The sequence below is a fragment of the Pipistrellus hanaki genome, assembly GCF_964339955.1.
Source record: "Pipistrellus hanaki genome assembly, chromosome: 4".
Taxonomy (NCBI): Eukaryota; Metazoa; Chordata; class Mammalia; order Chiroptera; family Vespertilionidae; genus Pipistrellus; species Pipistrellus hanaki.
The window spans coordinates 29,833,053-29,847,660 of record NC_140506.1 but is presented as its reverse complement, the minus strand read 5'-3'; the positions used below and the strand labels follow the sequence as shown (position 1 = coordinate 29,847,660).

At 36.0% G+C, this 14,608-nt stretch overlaps 1 protein-coding gene across 1 annotated transcript in view; it reads right to left on the bottom strand.

Moving 5' to 3' along the window:
• CWC27 (CWC27 spliceosome associated cyclophilin) overlaps window positions 1–14,608 on the bottom strand; it is a 140,766-nt gene that overhangs the window by 22,414 nt on the left and 103,744 nt on the right. The window contains exon 12 of the mRNA XM_084882169.1: window positions 2,318–2,427. Within this exon, the coding sequence (XP_084738295.1) occupies window positions 2,318–2,427 (110 nt within the window). The remainder of the gene's footprint in view (window positions 1–2,317; window positions 2,428–14,608) is intronic.

Sequence of the window (14,608 nt, the reverse complement as noted above, 5' to 3'; positions counted from 1 at the left end):
TAAATATCTATATTCATGTCTGTCTATCTATCTATCTATCTATCTATCTATCTATCTATCTATCTATCTATCTATCTAACATCAATCACTTATAAAGTAAATCCCATCAATTTGTAATGGTGGACTTTTGTACACTTGGAAAAGGCTTTTCTGAAGGCATAAAGAAACATGAAAACAAAGAAAACTTCTTAATGAAATGAAATTTTAAAACTCCCTAGCAAATTACACTAAACCTGAATCTTTTTCCTTGAGTTGAAAGTGGCAAGGCAGTCTGTTTTCAGAGCCAGTCAATGTGCTACTGGCATTTCCTCAAAGAAGGGGAGCTATGCCCAACAAAAAACATCCCCTTGGCCTGGCTTAGCTTCTCCTGTTTGAGACTGGGCTTTCTCTAGCTGCATTCTAAAGGCAAGAGACGACCGTAGGCAGAAAAGCAAACATCACAAAAGTAACCGGGTGCCACCTAGGGTGAAGAAGACAGGACCTGCGTGGAGGTGTCTGTTTGCCATCTACAGGGGAACTGGTCTGGTTTTTGCCAAAGGATGAATGGTCAACCACCTGCAGCACAGCTAGAGCCTTCCCAGCACCGAGAAACTGCTCTGAAAGGGGGCTCTGGGCAGCTGTGCATGCATGTCTACACATAAGGTGTCTCAGCTGGCCTCTGTGTCTCCAGTCCTGCCCCAGTTCAGTCTGTTCTCCTTACTGCAGCCATGTTGAAGCGATCTTTCCAAATTGCAAATGAAATCATAATACAGTACTTCCTCCATTTGATGGCTGCCCATTGCCCCTAGGGTAAATCTAAACTCATTATTAAGGCTCAAAAATACCTTTCTTGAATGAGCTGCCTTCTGCTTACCTCTCCAGTATCATCTCTCTCCTTCTCATTTATTTATGTTCCAGTCATACTTAACATCTTTTCGTTCTTTGCAAAGAGATCAAAGACTTCTCTTATACTGTTCCTTTTATCTGGCCACATATCTCCTATTTAAACTTCAAAGCTCAGCCTAGAAATCATTTTCTCAGGAAGGGCCTTCCCACATTCTTAGGACATGTTTGGTCCTACTACTATACCTTTACATAGTTCCCTGTACCTAAGCTGGCATAATGCTCCCCCTTTTATTGGTATTATTGTTCCTGTTGAACTGGCTCTTTTTCCTGATAGCTCAAGGAAGGGATGTGCCCACCTTGTTTACCACCAAATATAGTGATTAGTACATGGTAGGTTCTTAATAATTATTTGTGAGGAAGGAAAAAAGAGGAATGCATAAATAAGAGTGATACTTAGATCTTTATTAGTATATTCATTACAGTGTGACTCAAAGTTAATAATGTACTTTTTCTTAATTTTATTTGATGTTCCATTTCTTTTGAAAACTTTACATGTTAGTTATTTGCAATTATAATTTCCTATACTTTACTTCTTGTTAAACATTTCCTATGATTGTTTTCATGCTAAGTAATATTGCATGCTCCTTCGTTATAAAGAATTAGGTGTCATTTATAGCATAGTTCCTGATAGATTTATTTATCCAAATAGTCTTGAGCTTTTTAATTTACTTTTACTTTGCCTATTTTATTTATACATCTGAAATGGTGTGTTCTCACATACATATATATGGCAGCACCAAAAAGAAAAGATTTTCATCTGCCCCTTAGCTTTTCAACATGAAGGGCTGCCTTCATGTTGAAAAGGAGGAGGGAGATTTATTTTATTGAGGGACAAGTGCTGCCTGGTGTGCACGGTGGACTCCCAAATTGTTGAGCTGATTCCCTACCACTTTTATTCTGACTTCTGGCAATCTTCCTATAATACTAGTTAAAGAAACAGGAATACTTGCAATGAGCAGAATTTTGCAATACTACTTACAGTAGAAGTCAACTAGGAGAACAAATGCCTTCTTTGCAGGCAGCCTGCAGTTTCAAGTGGATCTGGCTAGTCAGTTTATAAGATGCTGGGCCAGAAGAGCCCATCGTTTATAGTCACCACTTCCCTACTGCATAATAGTCACTTAGCCAGTGGTTCCACCAGATAAACTGATAATATGTGGCTTTATGAGGTTCCTGTGCTTGAGATGTAAGTACAGACTTAAAACCTGAAAGTTTAGGCTTTGCATCTACAATGTGTGGAAAGAACTCTATCCTCTGGGCTTTTGCATGAGGGGGCTAGGTCCTTGTCACCCCACTCTGTATAAACACGTGCTTTTTCATTGCTAAGTGTTAGTGCTTCCCCTGATGTATAATCAAATTAGATTCCATTAACAATATTTGAAGACAGTTAAAAGGCAATAAATTATGAAAAAAATTTAGTTTATGAAATTACCTGGTCTTCCCGGGAAGCTCCCTTCTTGGGCTGCTGCTTCCTCAGAGCTTCATACTTTTGTTTTTCTCTTCTGTATTCTGCAACAGCACCACCTAGAGCAGCCTCATCCTCTGAAGAAGAATAATAGAATATTCTTAGAATAAACCGTAAAAAGGCTCTGTGGATTCCTATTACAGTCTATGTTCTTATCGCTGAAGAGGAGGTCAGAACCTGGGGCTGGTGTTCCTCCATTTAATTAAAAAACCAAACCAATAAATTCCACTAGCTCAACAACTATTTCCTAGATTAGAAAGTGACTGATGTTAATTTATCAACCAATTTTATACACATTTTTATTATATACTGTACTATTACAGTTGTTCTCTATTATATTTGAGTATAAAATCTCCTATCTCATTTTTAGAATAATTAAGATTTTCCTGAAATTCAGTAATACTATTTTATAATATTCCCTTGCCAAGTGAACCTAAAAACCAAGGGAATTAAAAAAAATTGATGAACAATATTAACCGGTGAATATAATAGAATCAGAGGTATGGAAGGGGAGTGAACTGACAATTCTCAGGGAAAAGGGGAATGAGGGGTGTGGGAAGAGATTGAACACAAACTGTGCACCTATGGATGAGGACAATGGGGGGTGGAGAAAGGGCAGAGGGTGGGGTGGGAACCTGGTGGAGGGGAGCAATGGAGGGAGAAAAAAAAAGGGGAACATTTGTAATAATATGAACAATAAAGATTTATTTAAAAAAAAAATGTCTCTAACTCTCATCCCTTTCATAAGAGCTAGTCGGAAAGTTAACATTGGCCCAATGTGAATCTCTTCATTCCGCAGCCTTTTTGTCCTGAGCATAAAGGGGTGATGACTACTCAATTATTGTTACTTAGTTAATGAACCAATGGTTTCCATCTGCAAGTCTCACTTCATAGATAAAAGGGTTTATACCCTTTACTGTCTCAGTGTAGCACAAGGAGCTAACAAGTCCAAGTAGCTACGCATTTATTCATTTTTAAGAAAAAGGTTGTTGAGTGATTATTATGTATCAGAAACTGTTAGTAAGGCTGCTTATAAATGATCTTATAAAAAAATCTGGAATCACTATTTCAAGGAATTTTAAAAAATTCCCATAATAAATGAAAACTTTTATATAAATAAAAGTGATGTGTTACTGATGAAAGTAAACAGCATTTGAAAGCAAAAGGGATAGACTTTAAAGGATATAAAAACCATTTAGTTGTATCTCATCATCCTTTCTGGAAGCTACAAAGTATGCTTTTATGAAATTTTATATACGTGAGATCTTAAATTAATTCCAGGAAAAGTACCAGACTTGAAAATAGCTAACATGCTACCTAACATTTCAAATACTCACTACATGCCAGATACTAGCACCTTCATTACTTGTTTAATCCTCATAAGCAACAACCCTATGAGGAATGCATATTTCTAGTCCCATTTTGCATTAGAAACTAATAGAGGTTAAATAATTTATCTCAGGGATTATAAACATGAGACTATAAACCCATGCAGTCTGGTTGAAAAGTATAACCTTTTAACCAGCTTGGTTTTTTCTTCTTCATATCTGAGTCACAAGAAAACTCAGAAGAAAATATTTAAATGTGGCATAAAAAGGCATCAGGTCACCAACTGGATGTATCCTGATGAAATAATATCCTACCAAAAAAAGGTCCAAAATTCCTCCAAGACCATAATAAATGGGAAGTCCAGTCTGCCAAACTGTGGACTTACATGAACGATTTCTACCTGGGAAGAATCCTTTATGCTTTTTTTGATTCTCCTTAATTATGGGTATTTCCCCCTTATTTGAACCTTCAAACACTCTGTAGATCCTAAGCACACTACATTATATCATAATTGCCTCTTTGTATGTATTACTTCCTATGCTATAAACTCATACAGCAGGGACTGTCCCTGTTTGTGGCCAAGCATACACCTTCCATACAGTGTGTACTCGATAAACAGTAGCTGAATGAACAAATGATCAGACTGATCATTTTGGGGGTCTTAGATTATAATAGTATTCATAGTACCTTACTGTGCTTGCTAGATGGAGTGACTTCTTGGAAATTTAACAGGGGTTTCAGGCTCTAGCATACAAATACGTTTTCAATTGATAGTTGCCTAATTAAGTTGAATTGTAAGGAATTAAATAATTTCTGGCACTTATTAAATAGAGGTGAGAGAAGTAGGAGAAGTCAACTTTAAGGCAGTGGCCTCTGAGCACTGAGCTTTCGGGGTGGAGTTCTTGGAAGAGTGGCAACCATTCACCGAGGCGTTACCTCTCCTGGAGGAGCTTCTGGGGGTAAACTTCGTATCCTGTCCATTGGTTTGTTTTATTAAGAAAACACTTTATGGAAATGATAATAATGAGACTATCCTGTGACACTGAAATGAGAGCCTTCATGGAATATATTCTTTACTATCTTTCCTTTGTAATTATAATCAATTATATTTAATGAGTGACTAGAGGTTGAATCTGTACTAATTATGTTTTAAAGATAATTGAAAGTTGCTTAGATGATATCTTTAAAAAGTGGAAAGAAGAAATCCGGTCTCTCTAGCCAATGAAAGAGTCAAAATGCAAGCTTATTCATAATAAAGAAATTACTTAATGAAGGTGTCTCTATGACATTTACAAAGACTATGCAGAAATTTAGGTAAAGACTAGGTTATATATATTTTTTCTGTACTATGAAGTAAAATAAGAAATCTACCATTTATTCATTTTATTTCATCAATTTCTATTTTCAGCATAATTTTTATTCTACAAATTGAATAATATTGGCTCCATCTGGTGGTCAAAATAACCCTTTAGTTTCATGAAAATTAGTCAAAAGTGGTTAAATGATTTAGAGACTACCTGAAACATGCTTGCACACTAAACATTAAATATTAGAGTATGCTCAACACTCACACTGATTATATGGAATTCAGTCTACATTTACATGACGTTTTTATTATTCTTTCCCTGTTGTTCATCCTAGCTTCAATACTTTTAGGGCTTAAAAATTCTCAAAATGAGGTAGAACATTTTCCTCTGTCTTTCTCTAACTCGCTGATTTGAAAATGTAACAAGTTATAATACAATTAAATCCATCCATATTTTCAAATTGTATTCCATTTTGGAATATAAGCTATAAAATACTCACTGATTTTTCAGCTGTATTTTCTGTGACACTTCCAGAGGGGCTGGCTTGGGACTATATGAGAGTTCATATCTAAGAGTTCTGTATATTTATATTCTACTAAGTACTTAATTTAAATTTTTAAATTCAATGTAAAAATAGTATGTCCAAAATCACAACACAGAATATTAGCCAAAGAAGTAATTAGGCAGCAATGATCTGCTATTTTACAGATGAAAAAACAGGTTCAGAGATGCTAGATGATTGTGCTAAGCTGGGAATATAGGAACCCAGATTTCTGAGGACCCAATATTGTTTCCTCTCTACCTGCACTATTATGTGTACCTTCTCTTTGTAGTGCATAATCACTACAGGTATATTTCATTACAATCTAGTAATCACTCTGAAGTCACTCATAAAGATTTATAGTATAGTGTGACTATTTATACAATGGCAATAAAGCCCCAATATTGACTTAATTCTCTAATTAAAAATTTTCCTAATTTTTACTTTTGTTATTTTTCCTTAAGATAAAAGAAATTTTAAAAAACGTTTTAAAAGTTTTTAAAGTCCCACTCCTATCTAAATATAAAACTTTATCTTTTTTTTTTAGAGTTACATTGTTTTGTTGAGTTTATAATTCAATGTTGGTAATATCTTACCGTAATAAAAGCACATAAATCAGTTATTACAAAGTATTGTACTAAAAACTAATTCAAATGAATTTAAGTGAACTTATGGAAAAAATTGAGAGATGAAGAGAACTTAGATCAGTAAAAACATGTTCTGAATACTAAACATTAAATTGGTTTAAATTAGGATCCTCTTATCTTTTAATATAATATTTATCTATATAATAAATTATGTAGACTCTAAGCTTTTGGTAACATACTTCTCTATTCGGCTTACCAGTGATTATGAAAAATAATTACAATATATAAATGATTATTACAAATTATTACGGGACACGAGTAGCTTTTCTTCTGGGGGACCCCGCTTCCACCTGTCAGCTGCAGTGTGTCGCTCCCGTTCACATGTACCTCGCGCTCCCTCACAGACCTCAGCACCAGCACAAAGGCTGATTGATGTTGCCCTGGGGTCCTCCACAGAGCACACTCTGTACTTCTCCAGATGGTGTGACCCACAGTGCTTGGAGTTTGATGAGCACTTTGACAACACCCCTATGCTGCCCTGTCATTCTAAATGTGACAACTACAAATTATATACTCTGTGTTGTAGCAATTAGAAAAGAAATATAAAATTCAGTCAAGATAAAAAGATTTCATAAAACCAATATGGGAAGATATTAAAGAAATAACTGCTACCTAAAATTGCCAATGACTATGATAATTCTAGCAAATTTTAAACACTGCAGAATATCTGCCTTCCTAATAGTCCTAAAGTGGGTTCTATTGTTTTGTAGTAAACTCATGGATGCTTTTCTTACAAACTGGTTCAAAATAGTTCTTATATATTTACATGTGTGGTATGGCAGAGACAATAATTCTTTATGTCTCCTACATGGCTGAGGAAAGTAAAGCAATACAGTGGCTTTACTTTTATAAATGGTCACACTACACTATAAATCTATATAATTTCAAAGTGATTATTAGAAGTACATTATGACTACTTCTACAAGCACCAGCACCACTTTCCAGAACCTAGATAAGAACTCTACCTGCTTTCTCACTAAATTTTGTCAGGACAGAAGGGGTATTGTCATCTCTGCATTATGAATGAGGAAACAGAGGTTCAGAGAGGTTAAGTATCTTGCCCAAGGTTATATGGCTAATAAATGATAGAGCAAGGACTTGAAATCAAGCTGTCAGACTTCAAAGCCCATGCCACTTCTGTTCTGTTCCACTGCAAACAGTCATGAAGGAGAGGGGCTCTATTATGTATGGCAGCGAGGAGAACAGACAGTTCCCAATGTAAAGGAGAGTAATGGCTGGAAAAGCGATAAGGCATACTCTTTAACCATGTGGTGGTACAAATAACATAGGGGAGGCCCTGATAAAGAACTTCAGATAGAGGAAGGAGAGGGAAAGTTGGGTGGAGGTAGTGGCAGTAAGTATAACTAAGCCTTCATGGGGAAAAATTTAGCCATAACAGTAGGAGAGACAGTATAACTAACCAAAGCATGGAGGTAACAAAGTGCAGGATGCAGGTGAGGGAGGAAAACTGTTTTGTGAAAATGAAGGGTGAGTAAGTAAGATGAGAGATAAGGAAAATAAGATAAAATCTGATCGTGAAAATCCCCGAGGGCCAGATCAAGGAATTTGAACTTTATTTTGGGAAGCAGTGAGCAGCCACAATTTATATCTTAGCCTTTTATAAAACTAAATGAAGTGAGCTGAACCAACCTAGACTGTTGTGTTGTTTGAATTCATTTCTTAAGAATGTTTTAAAAGGGTATTTTCTCATGGTACTAGCTGGAGTTCATTGATAAAATGGGGGATAAGTTCCAAGTTTCCTGATGTGTACACTTCTCTCGATGCAAACAGTACATGCCGCAGTTCAGTAAACAAGAGAGCAAAGGTGGGTAAGAAAAGAGAGACAGAGAATGAGTCTGAGTCCCCAAATCTGGTTGAGATTTTCCCAGTTACTTTAGGATGAAACTGAAAAATATCCTGGTAAATTATTTTTCCATATCTAACAGAATATTCTAATTTAAACGTGAAAAAATACACAATTATTTGAAAGCACCATGTCAGGCTGTTTCCTGGACTGTTCACCATCTCAGAATTTTTTACCTGCCTAAATCATGTTCTCTATTATAGGTACACGAATTCGAGCTTACTCCTCTTCCCTAATCCCATATTTAATGATATCTCTAGCAAGCTAAATTCTAAGATGATGTGAAGGTAGGAAAAAAAGTCATCAAATCATGCTTTATCTGGAGTTGACATGTGTTTTGGGAGCCTGGGGTTGGAGGGTGAGTTGGATGGGGGGTTACCTACTCAATCTTAGTGGTGTTGCTAAAGATTGCAGGCCAGAATCTGACTGCTGATTCTGGCTTCCAGCTAACAGGTCATATTGCTTGTGGCTTATTTTATTTTATTTTTTAAGAAAACAATGGTTTGCATTTTTATAATGGAAAGAATATTGGACAGAAGAACTGATTCCTCTAATCTACTGTGTAAGTTTGTGTGAGAACTAAGTATCTTTAATGTTTGGTTTCTTCATTTGCAAAATGGAAACTATAATACTTGTTTAATCTACTTCTCAGAACTGTTATAAAAGTAAATGTAATGAGGCATGTGACAGGACTTTGTAAGTTGTTCATGTTATATAAATATGAGGTATTATTATTTGGCAGTGACTACAGTGCACCATATTTTATGTCTGTAAGCTACTTTATAGTCATAGTCATGGTTCCTTCAGATGATTAAATCTCATCGGAAGAAGTAGATATAATATTTTCATTTTATTAACATACTTGTTTGGATAAAAATTACTTCTGTATATTAAATCATGTTTTCAAAGCACCAATAAAACTTAAAATTGGAATGTAGAAAATACTTTTTTGAAGTGAACTTTGAAAATTTAACTTATGTTTCTATATATTTGGATATTCAAATGTAGCATTGTTACCATGAAGCTTAGCTATAATTCAGAACTTGCTTAAGAAGAAGCAGTATCTGCTAGCATACTGATAGGATAGAAAAGGCTTTGCTATCCTGTCTGCTGTTCATAGCTGACCCTGAAACAGTGCTTTCTATATACCAGTAAGCATTCTAACTGTCTTATGCATAGTGACTCATTTAAATACTCCGAATAATAAGAATGTGAACAACAGAAAAATAAGCAAGTCAACATTGAGAAATATTTCTGAGAAATGGATTGGATTTTATCCCAAAGTCTGCCTAGCATTTTCACAAGATACCAAGACTAGTAACATCTTTAGCTGTAGTAGAATAAATATTATATTTGGAAATTTATCCTTTTGGAAAAAGCTGAAAACAAAACAAAAATATATCTGATGAGTGAATGTGAGTGAGCTCTGGTGAGAAGGCACCAAAGTTGGACACAAGAATGTGAGTTCTTTGAGAGCAGGGACTTTTCTGCTTTATTTGCCATTTTATATCCAGAGCCTAGAATAGTATTTGAATGAATGAATTTTTTAAAAAGGAAAGTGATTTTGTTCAGAGGAAAACATTTCTAGAGAAAATAATTGGAAAAAGAAGGAGAAATGGTAGGAATAAAGCAGAACAGGCTAAATAATTGGCCTTCCTTCCCCAAACATTGAAGAACTGCAATCCTCAGGTGCCATCTGAGGCTTAATGTCTCTGAAGTAGTACACAGCCAAACAGGATAGGAAACAACACAAATACAGTACTTTCTATATGCCAGTATATAGAAAGTACTGTATTTGTGAACTAACGTCTCTGAACTCTATATCACAAAAACACATTTGCTGAGGAAAGGAAAAATAATTATTTTTAAAGTGTTGCAGTTTTGAAATGACATGAACTAATCCTTTAATGAAGAAGGAGGTTATTTGGGTTTGTTTGAATAATTTCATAAACTGAAATTGTTACTAAAGCAATCTTGCACTTTTTTCTTGGTCAAGTGGAAAATTTCTCACCCTCTTATTTTGGATTAGAACATAATTACAGACACATTCTTACTGATTAATTTTTGAAAAATCTTTGGCTTGGTCACAAAACAAAGTCAACACATTGAATGGACTGGGTTCAATATTTTGAATTAGCAATTTCAAATCTATCCCCAGCTCTGTCATTCACAGGAGTAAAGGCTTATTAGGTCGACCCCACAAATGCTATGTTTCTGTTTTCTTAGATGGTAAATTCAGTGCTAATAACTACCACCTTTAAGGTATGTAATGAAGTAAATGAATGTGTGATACACTGTTAAAAATACCCAGAATAATAAGAATATCAATAACAGAAAAATAAGCAAGCCGATATTGAGAAATATTTCTGAGAAACGGATTGGATTTTATTCCAAAGTCTGCCTAGCATCTTCACAAGATACCAAGACTAGTAACGTCTTTGGCTGTAGTAGAATAAATATTATGACCATTGTCTCTTCAATCACAAACAAATTGGTAAGAATAAACCTTACTATTCTTCCATACTTGCCTCACATGGAAAATCAGCACAATATACACTTAGTGGCCAAATTATTATGACCACCCCATTAGTACTTTGTTGGGTCACCTTTTGTCTTCAATTCTGCGGCGATTCTTCTTGGCACTAACTCCACAAGATGTAGAAAGGTGATCTGAGGAATCTGACACCATGCCTGATGAATAGCACTGTCCGGTCCTGTGAGATTTGATGGTTGTGGAACCAGCTGCCTGATGGCTCTTTTAACTTCGTCCCACAAGTGCTCAATTGGATTGAGAGCTGGTGATTAGGGGCCACCTAAGCAAGGTAAAGTCTCCCTCATGTTCTTGAAACCACTCCTGCACAATATGAGCACTGTGGCATGGCATAGTGTCTTGCTGGAAGAAGCCATCTCCATTGGGATACACCATCAACATGATAGGATAAACTTGATCAGCAATGATACTTAGGCATGTTGTACTATTCAGATGTTCCACAGGAATTAAAGGGCCCAAATCATGCCAGGAAAACATGCCCCAAACCATAACCCTGCCCCCATCAGCTTGAAGGGTTGTACTCATGCATGTGGGGTGCATGCTTTCATGCTGTTTCTGGGAAATTCTCACTCTGTCATCTGCATGATGCAACTGGAAATGTGATTCATTGGACCACATGACTTTTTTCCAATGCTCGACTGTCCAATCCTTGTGTTCCTGTGCGAATTGGAGACGTTTTATCTCGGTAACTGAAGACAGCAAAGGTGTTCAAACAGGCCTTTGGCTTCCATATCCCATACGATGCAGTGTACGGCTAATCTGCCTACAAATGTCAGGTGGTCATAATAACCTGGCCACTTAGTGAAGAATAAAGTGTAAGGGAATTCTCCATCGGTTTTATAGAAGGAAAAGTACAAAGTACTCATTTTTTATGTTGATTTTCTACAGCAGAGATCCACTTTCCTTACGTCACAGACAACACTGAAATAAAATATTTAGAAGTAAACCATGCCGAAACCGGTTTGGCTCAGTGGTAGAGCGTCGGTATGCGGACTGAAAGGTACCAGGTTCGATTCCGGTCAAGGGCATGTACGTTGGTTGCGGGCACAGCCCCGATAGGGGGTGTGCAAGAGGCAGCTGGTCGATGTTTCTCTCTCATCGAGGTTTCTAGCTCTGTATCTCTCTCCCGTCCTCCTCTCTGTAAAATATCAATAAAATATATTTTTTTAAAAAAGAAGAAAAAAAAGAAGTAAACCAAAAAAGAGTGGTAAGAGGAAATTAAAGCTGCTAATCTTGGTTGGGATTATTTGAAAGAAACCCAAACTGTAAGGTTGTTTCTAGAGAGAAAGGTTTAGCAATATAGTGTCTAATATACACTGCCAAATAATAACAGTAAAACTATAGAATTGAGAGGATAAAATGACTGTATGAAAAATTCCACATCGCTTTCACCCAGTGTTCCAGACACACAACTTGCAAGATAAGAAAAGGTATCATGCTTTCTCTTATCTCCATGCATTTGCATACATTGTATCCTTTGTCCAGAATACCTTTATTCACCTAACTTACTCACCTGAACAATTAACCTCAAAAATCTGTAAAAGTGAGAGATGTCTAGAGTACAAAGTGACCCACTGAGAGGTGAAAAGAAAATGCTAAATTTCTCCTTATATTTTGTTGTAACTTTAAAACTATTTTTTTGGGGCGGGGTGGATGTGTATTATAAATAAATAGTACACAATACATTTGTTCAGTAGTACCTATGCATGAATTATAAACACATTTAAAAAATACATAGCTGGTTTGGCTCAGGGGATACAGAGTCGGCCTGTGGAGTGAAGGGTCCCAAGTTTGGTTCTGGTCAAAGGCACATGCCTGGGTTGGGGACTTGATCCCCAGGAGGGGCGTGCAGGAGGCAGCCGATCAATGATTCTCTCTCATCATTGATGTTTCTATCTCTTTCTCCCTTTCCCTTCCTCTCTGAAATCAATACACACACACACACACACACACACACACACATGTTGGAGGTGTTCACAATTTATTTTATAACCCAAATGTCCATCAACTAATAACAAAATGTGGTATAGCCATAAAATGAAATAGTATTGAACTATAAAGGGAAATGAGCCCTTGATATATCCTACAACATAGAGGAGTCTTAAAAACATTATGCTAAGTGAAAGAAGCCATACACAAAGGCTACATGTTACATGATTCTGTCCAGATGAAATATCTAGAACAGAGAAATCTATAGAGTCAGGAAGTGGATGAGTGGTTGTCTAGGGCTGGGGGAGGGGAGGTTGAGGCTGTAGTAGGAGACGGTAAAGAGTACAAGGTTTTTTTTGAGATCATAAAACTTTTCTAAAATTGACTGTGGTGATGGTTGCAGATACCTATAATATACTAAAAACCACTGAACTGCATACTATAAATGGGTGAACTGTATGAAATATGAATTATATCTCAATAAAACCATTTAAAAAAAAGCTTCATTCTAGAGGTATAAAAAACATGTTTGGAGACTATCCATTTCTATAATGGAGGATTCCATTTGGGTTGTGTATCTAGAAATGTATGTTGCTCTCTAGATTTAATTGCCTTTCCTTTGCTCCCTCAAACCTTCATGAGAATACACACCATGCTGTATTAATATTTGGTAGTTTGCCTCTTTCATCTGCTAAACTACAATCCTTATATCCTCACCCACATCATAGATTAAAATAATTTTCATATGGCTTACACAATTAAAAGTAGAAGTATAATAATAATAAAATAACTTGAGGAAGATGTCAATGAATGTTTGAACCATCTTGGTTAGATACCTGGGAAGCTTCAAAAAGTACTGACACCTGGATCTCACTTCCTGAGCTTTGGAATTTCCAAGTGATTCTATTATACAGGAAAAGTTTGAGACCCATCGGTCTAGTGCTGAAGGAGAGGTCAGGAATGAGATCTTAGAGAAATGATCTCAAACAACTCGAATATGGAGGCAGTATTCATCACATACTGAAGCATTTCAGGAAGAGGGAGTTATGCCACCAAAGGCTGAGATGGGAAACAGGCTGATGTGTAGAAAAATTTAGCCATCATGGAGCATACGATCCATAGTGAGAGATGATACTAGTGAGGCAGGTAAATTTCAGGCCCTATAGGGCCCCGTATGGCATGCAGAGGATTTTATCCTGTAGGAAATGAGACGCCATTAAAGAATTTTATGAAGGGGATTGACACATGATCAAGTTTGTGTTTAAGAAAAGCCACACACAGAATGTATTGGCAGGATCTAAGATTAGGAACAGAGATCTGTTGGCAGCCTGTTAGCAGGTTGTTAAAATAGCCCAACAGAAAAAAAATTGTGGCTAAAATGGTCACGGTAGTACATTAGGCACAAACTAGAAACCTGTAGGGAAGGGGTGGAGTTTGCAAGAGAAATGTACAAAGAACAGATTTGTTTCGAGGATATTGCAGGACTTTGAAATCTGAATTTAATTCTATTCATCCAAAAATATCAGCAAATGCTAATCCCTCATTGACACATGATGAATTTTTTTTTGTCTTAAAATACCTCTATGTTTCTGCAGAATAACTTTACAAAATAATTATCCCGGAGGTCTTGGATTTCACATTCATTTTAAGAAATCTTAAGTAACTTTTTATTTTCTAAGTAAAATAATAAATTTCCTTAAGGTTATAATTTTCCACATTTCCCAGGGTTCTTAAAAGAAAAATAAAATCTAAAAAGACCCCCCAAAATACCAACTAGGTAAAATTAAAACTGTCTTGTAAGGTACCATAAACTCTAACGTGAGATTTCAAAAGTCTTCCAGAACAATAAAATTAATGCTTTTCAAAGTAAAACTGTTTTCTGATCCTAATTCATCAAAAGTATGTATTATTAATGATTTCTTCTCTATATAGGCTACTCGTTCTATGGAATCAAGCTTTGTAAACTGTTGAGCTCATGTTTCAGAAATACCTCCCTTGACGAGGAATCTTTTCTTCACTAAAGGAGTTCTCACTGCTCTGAATATCATGAAATCTTACAGTTCATCTGCACACAAAATGCAGCACTTGAA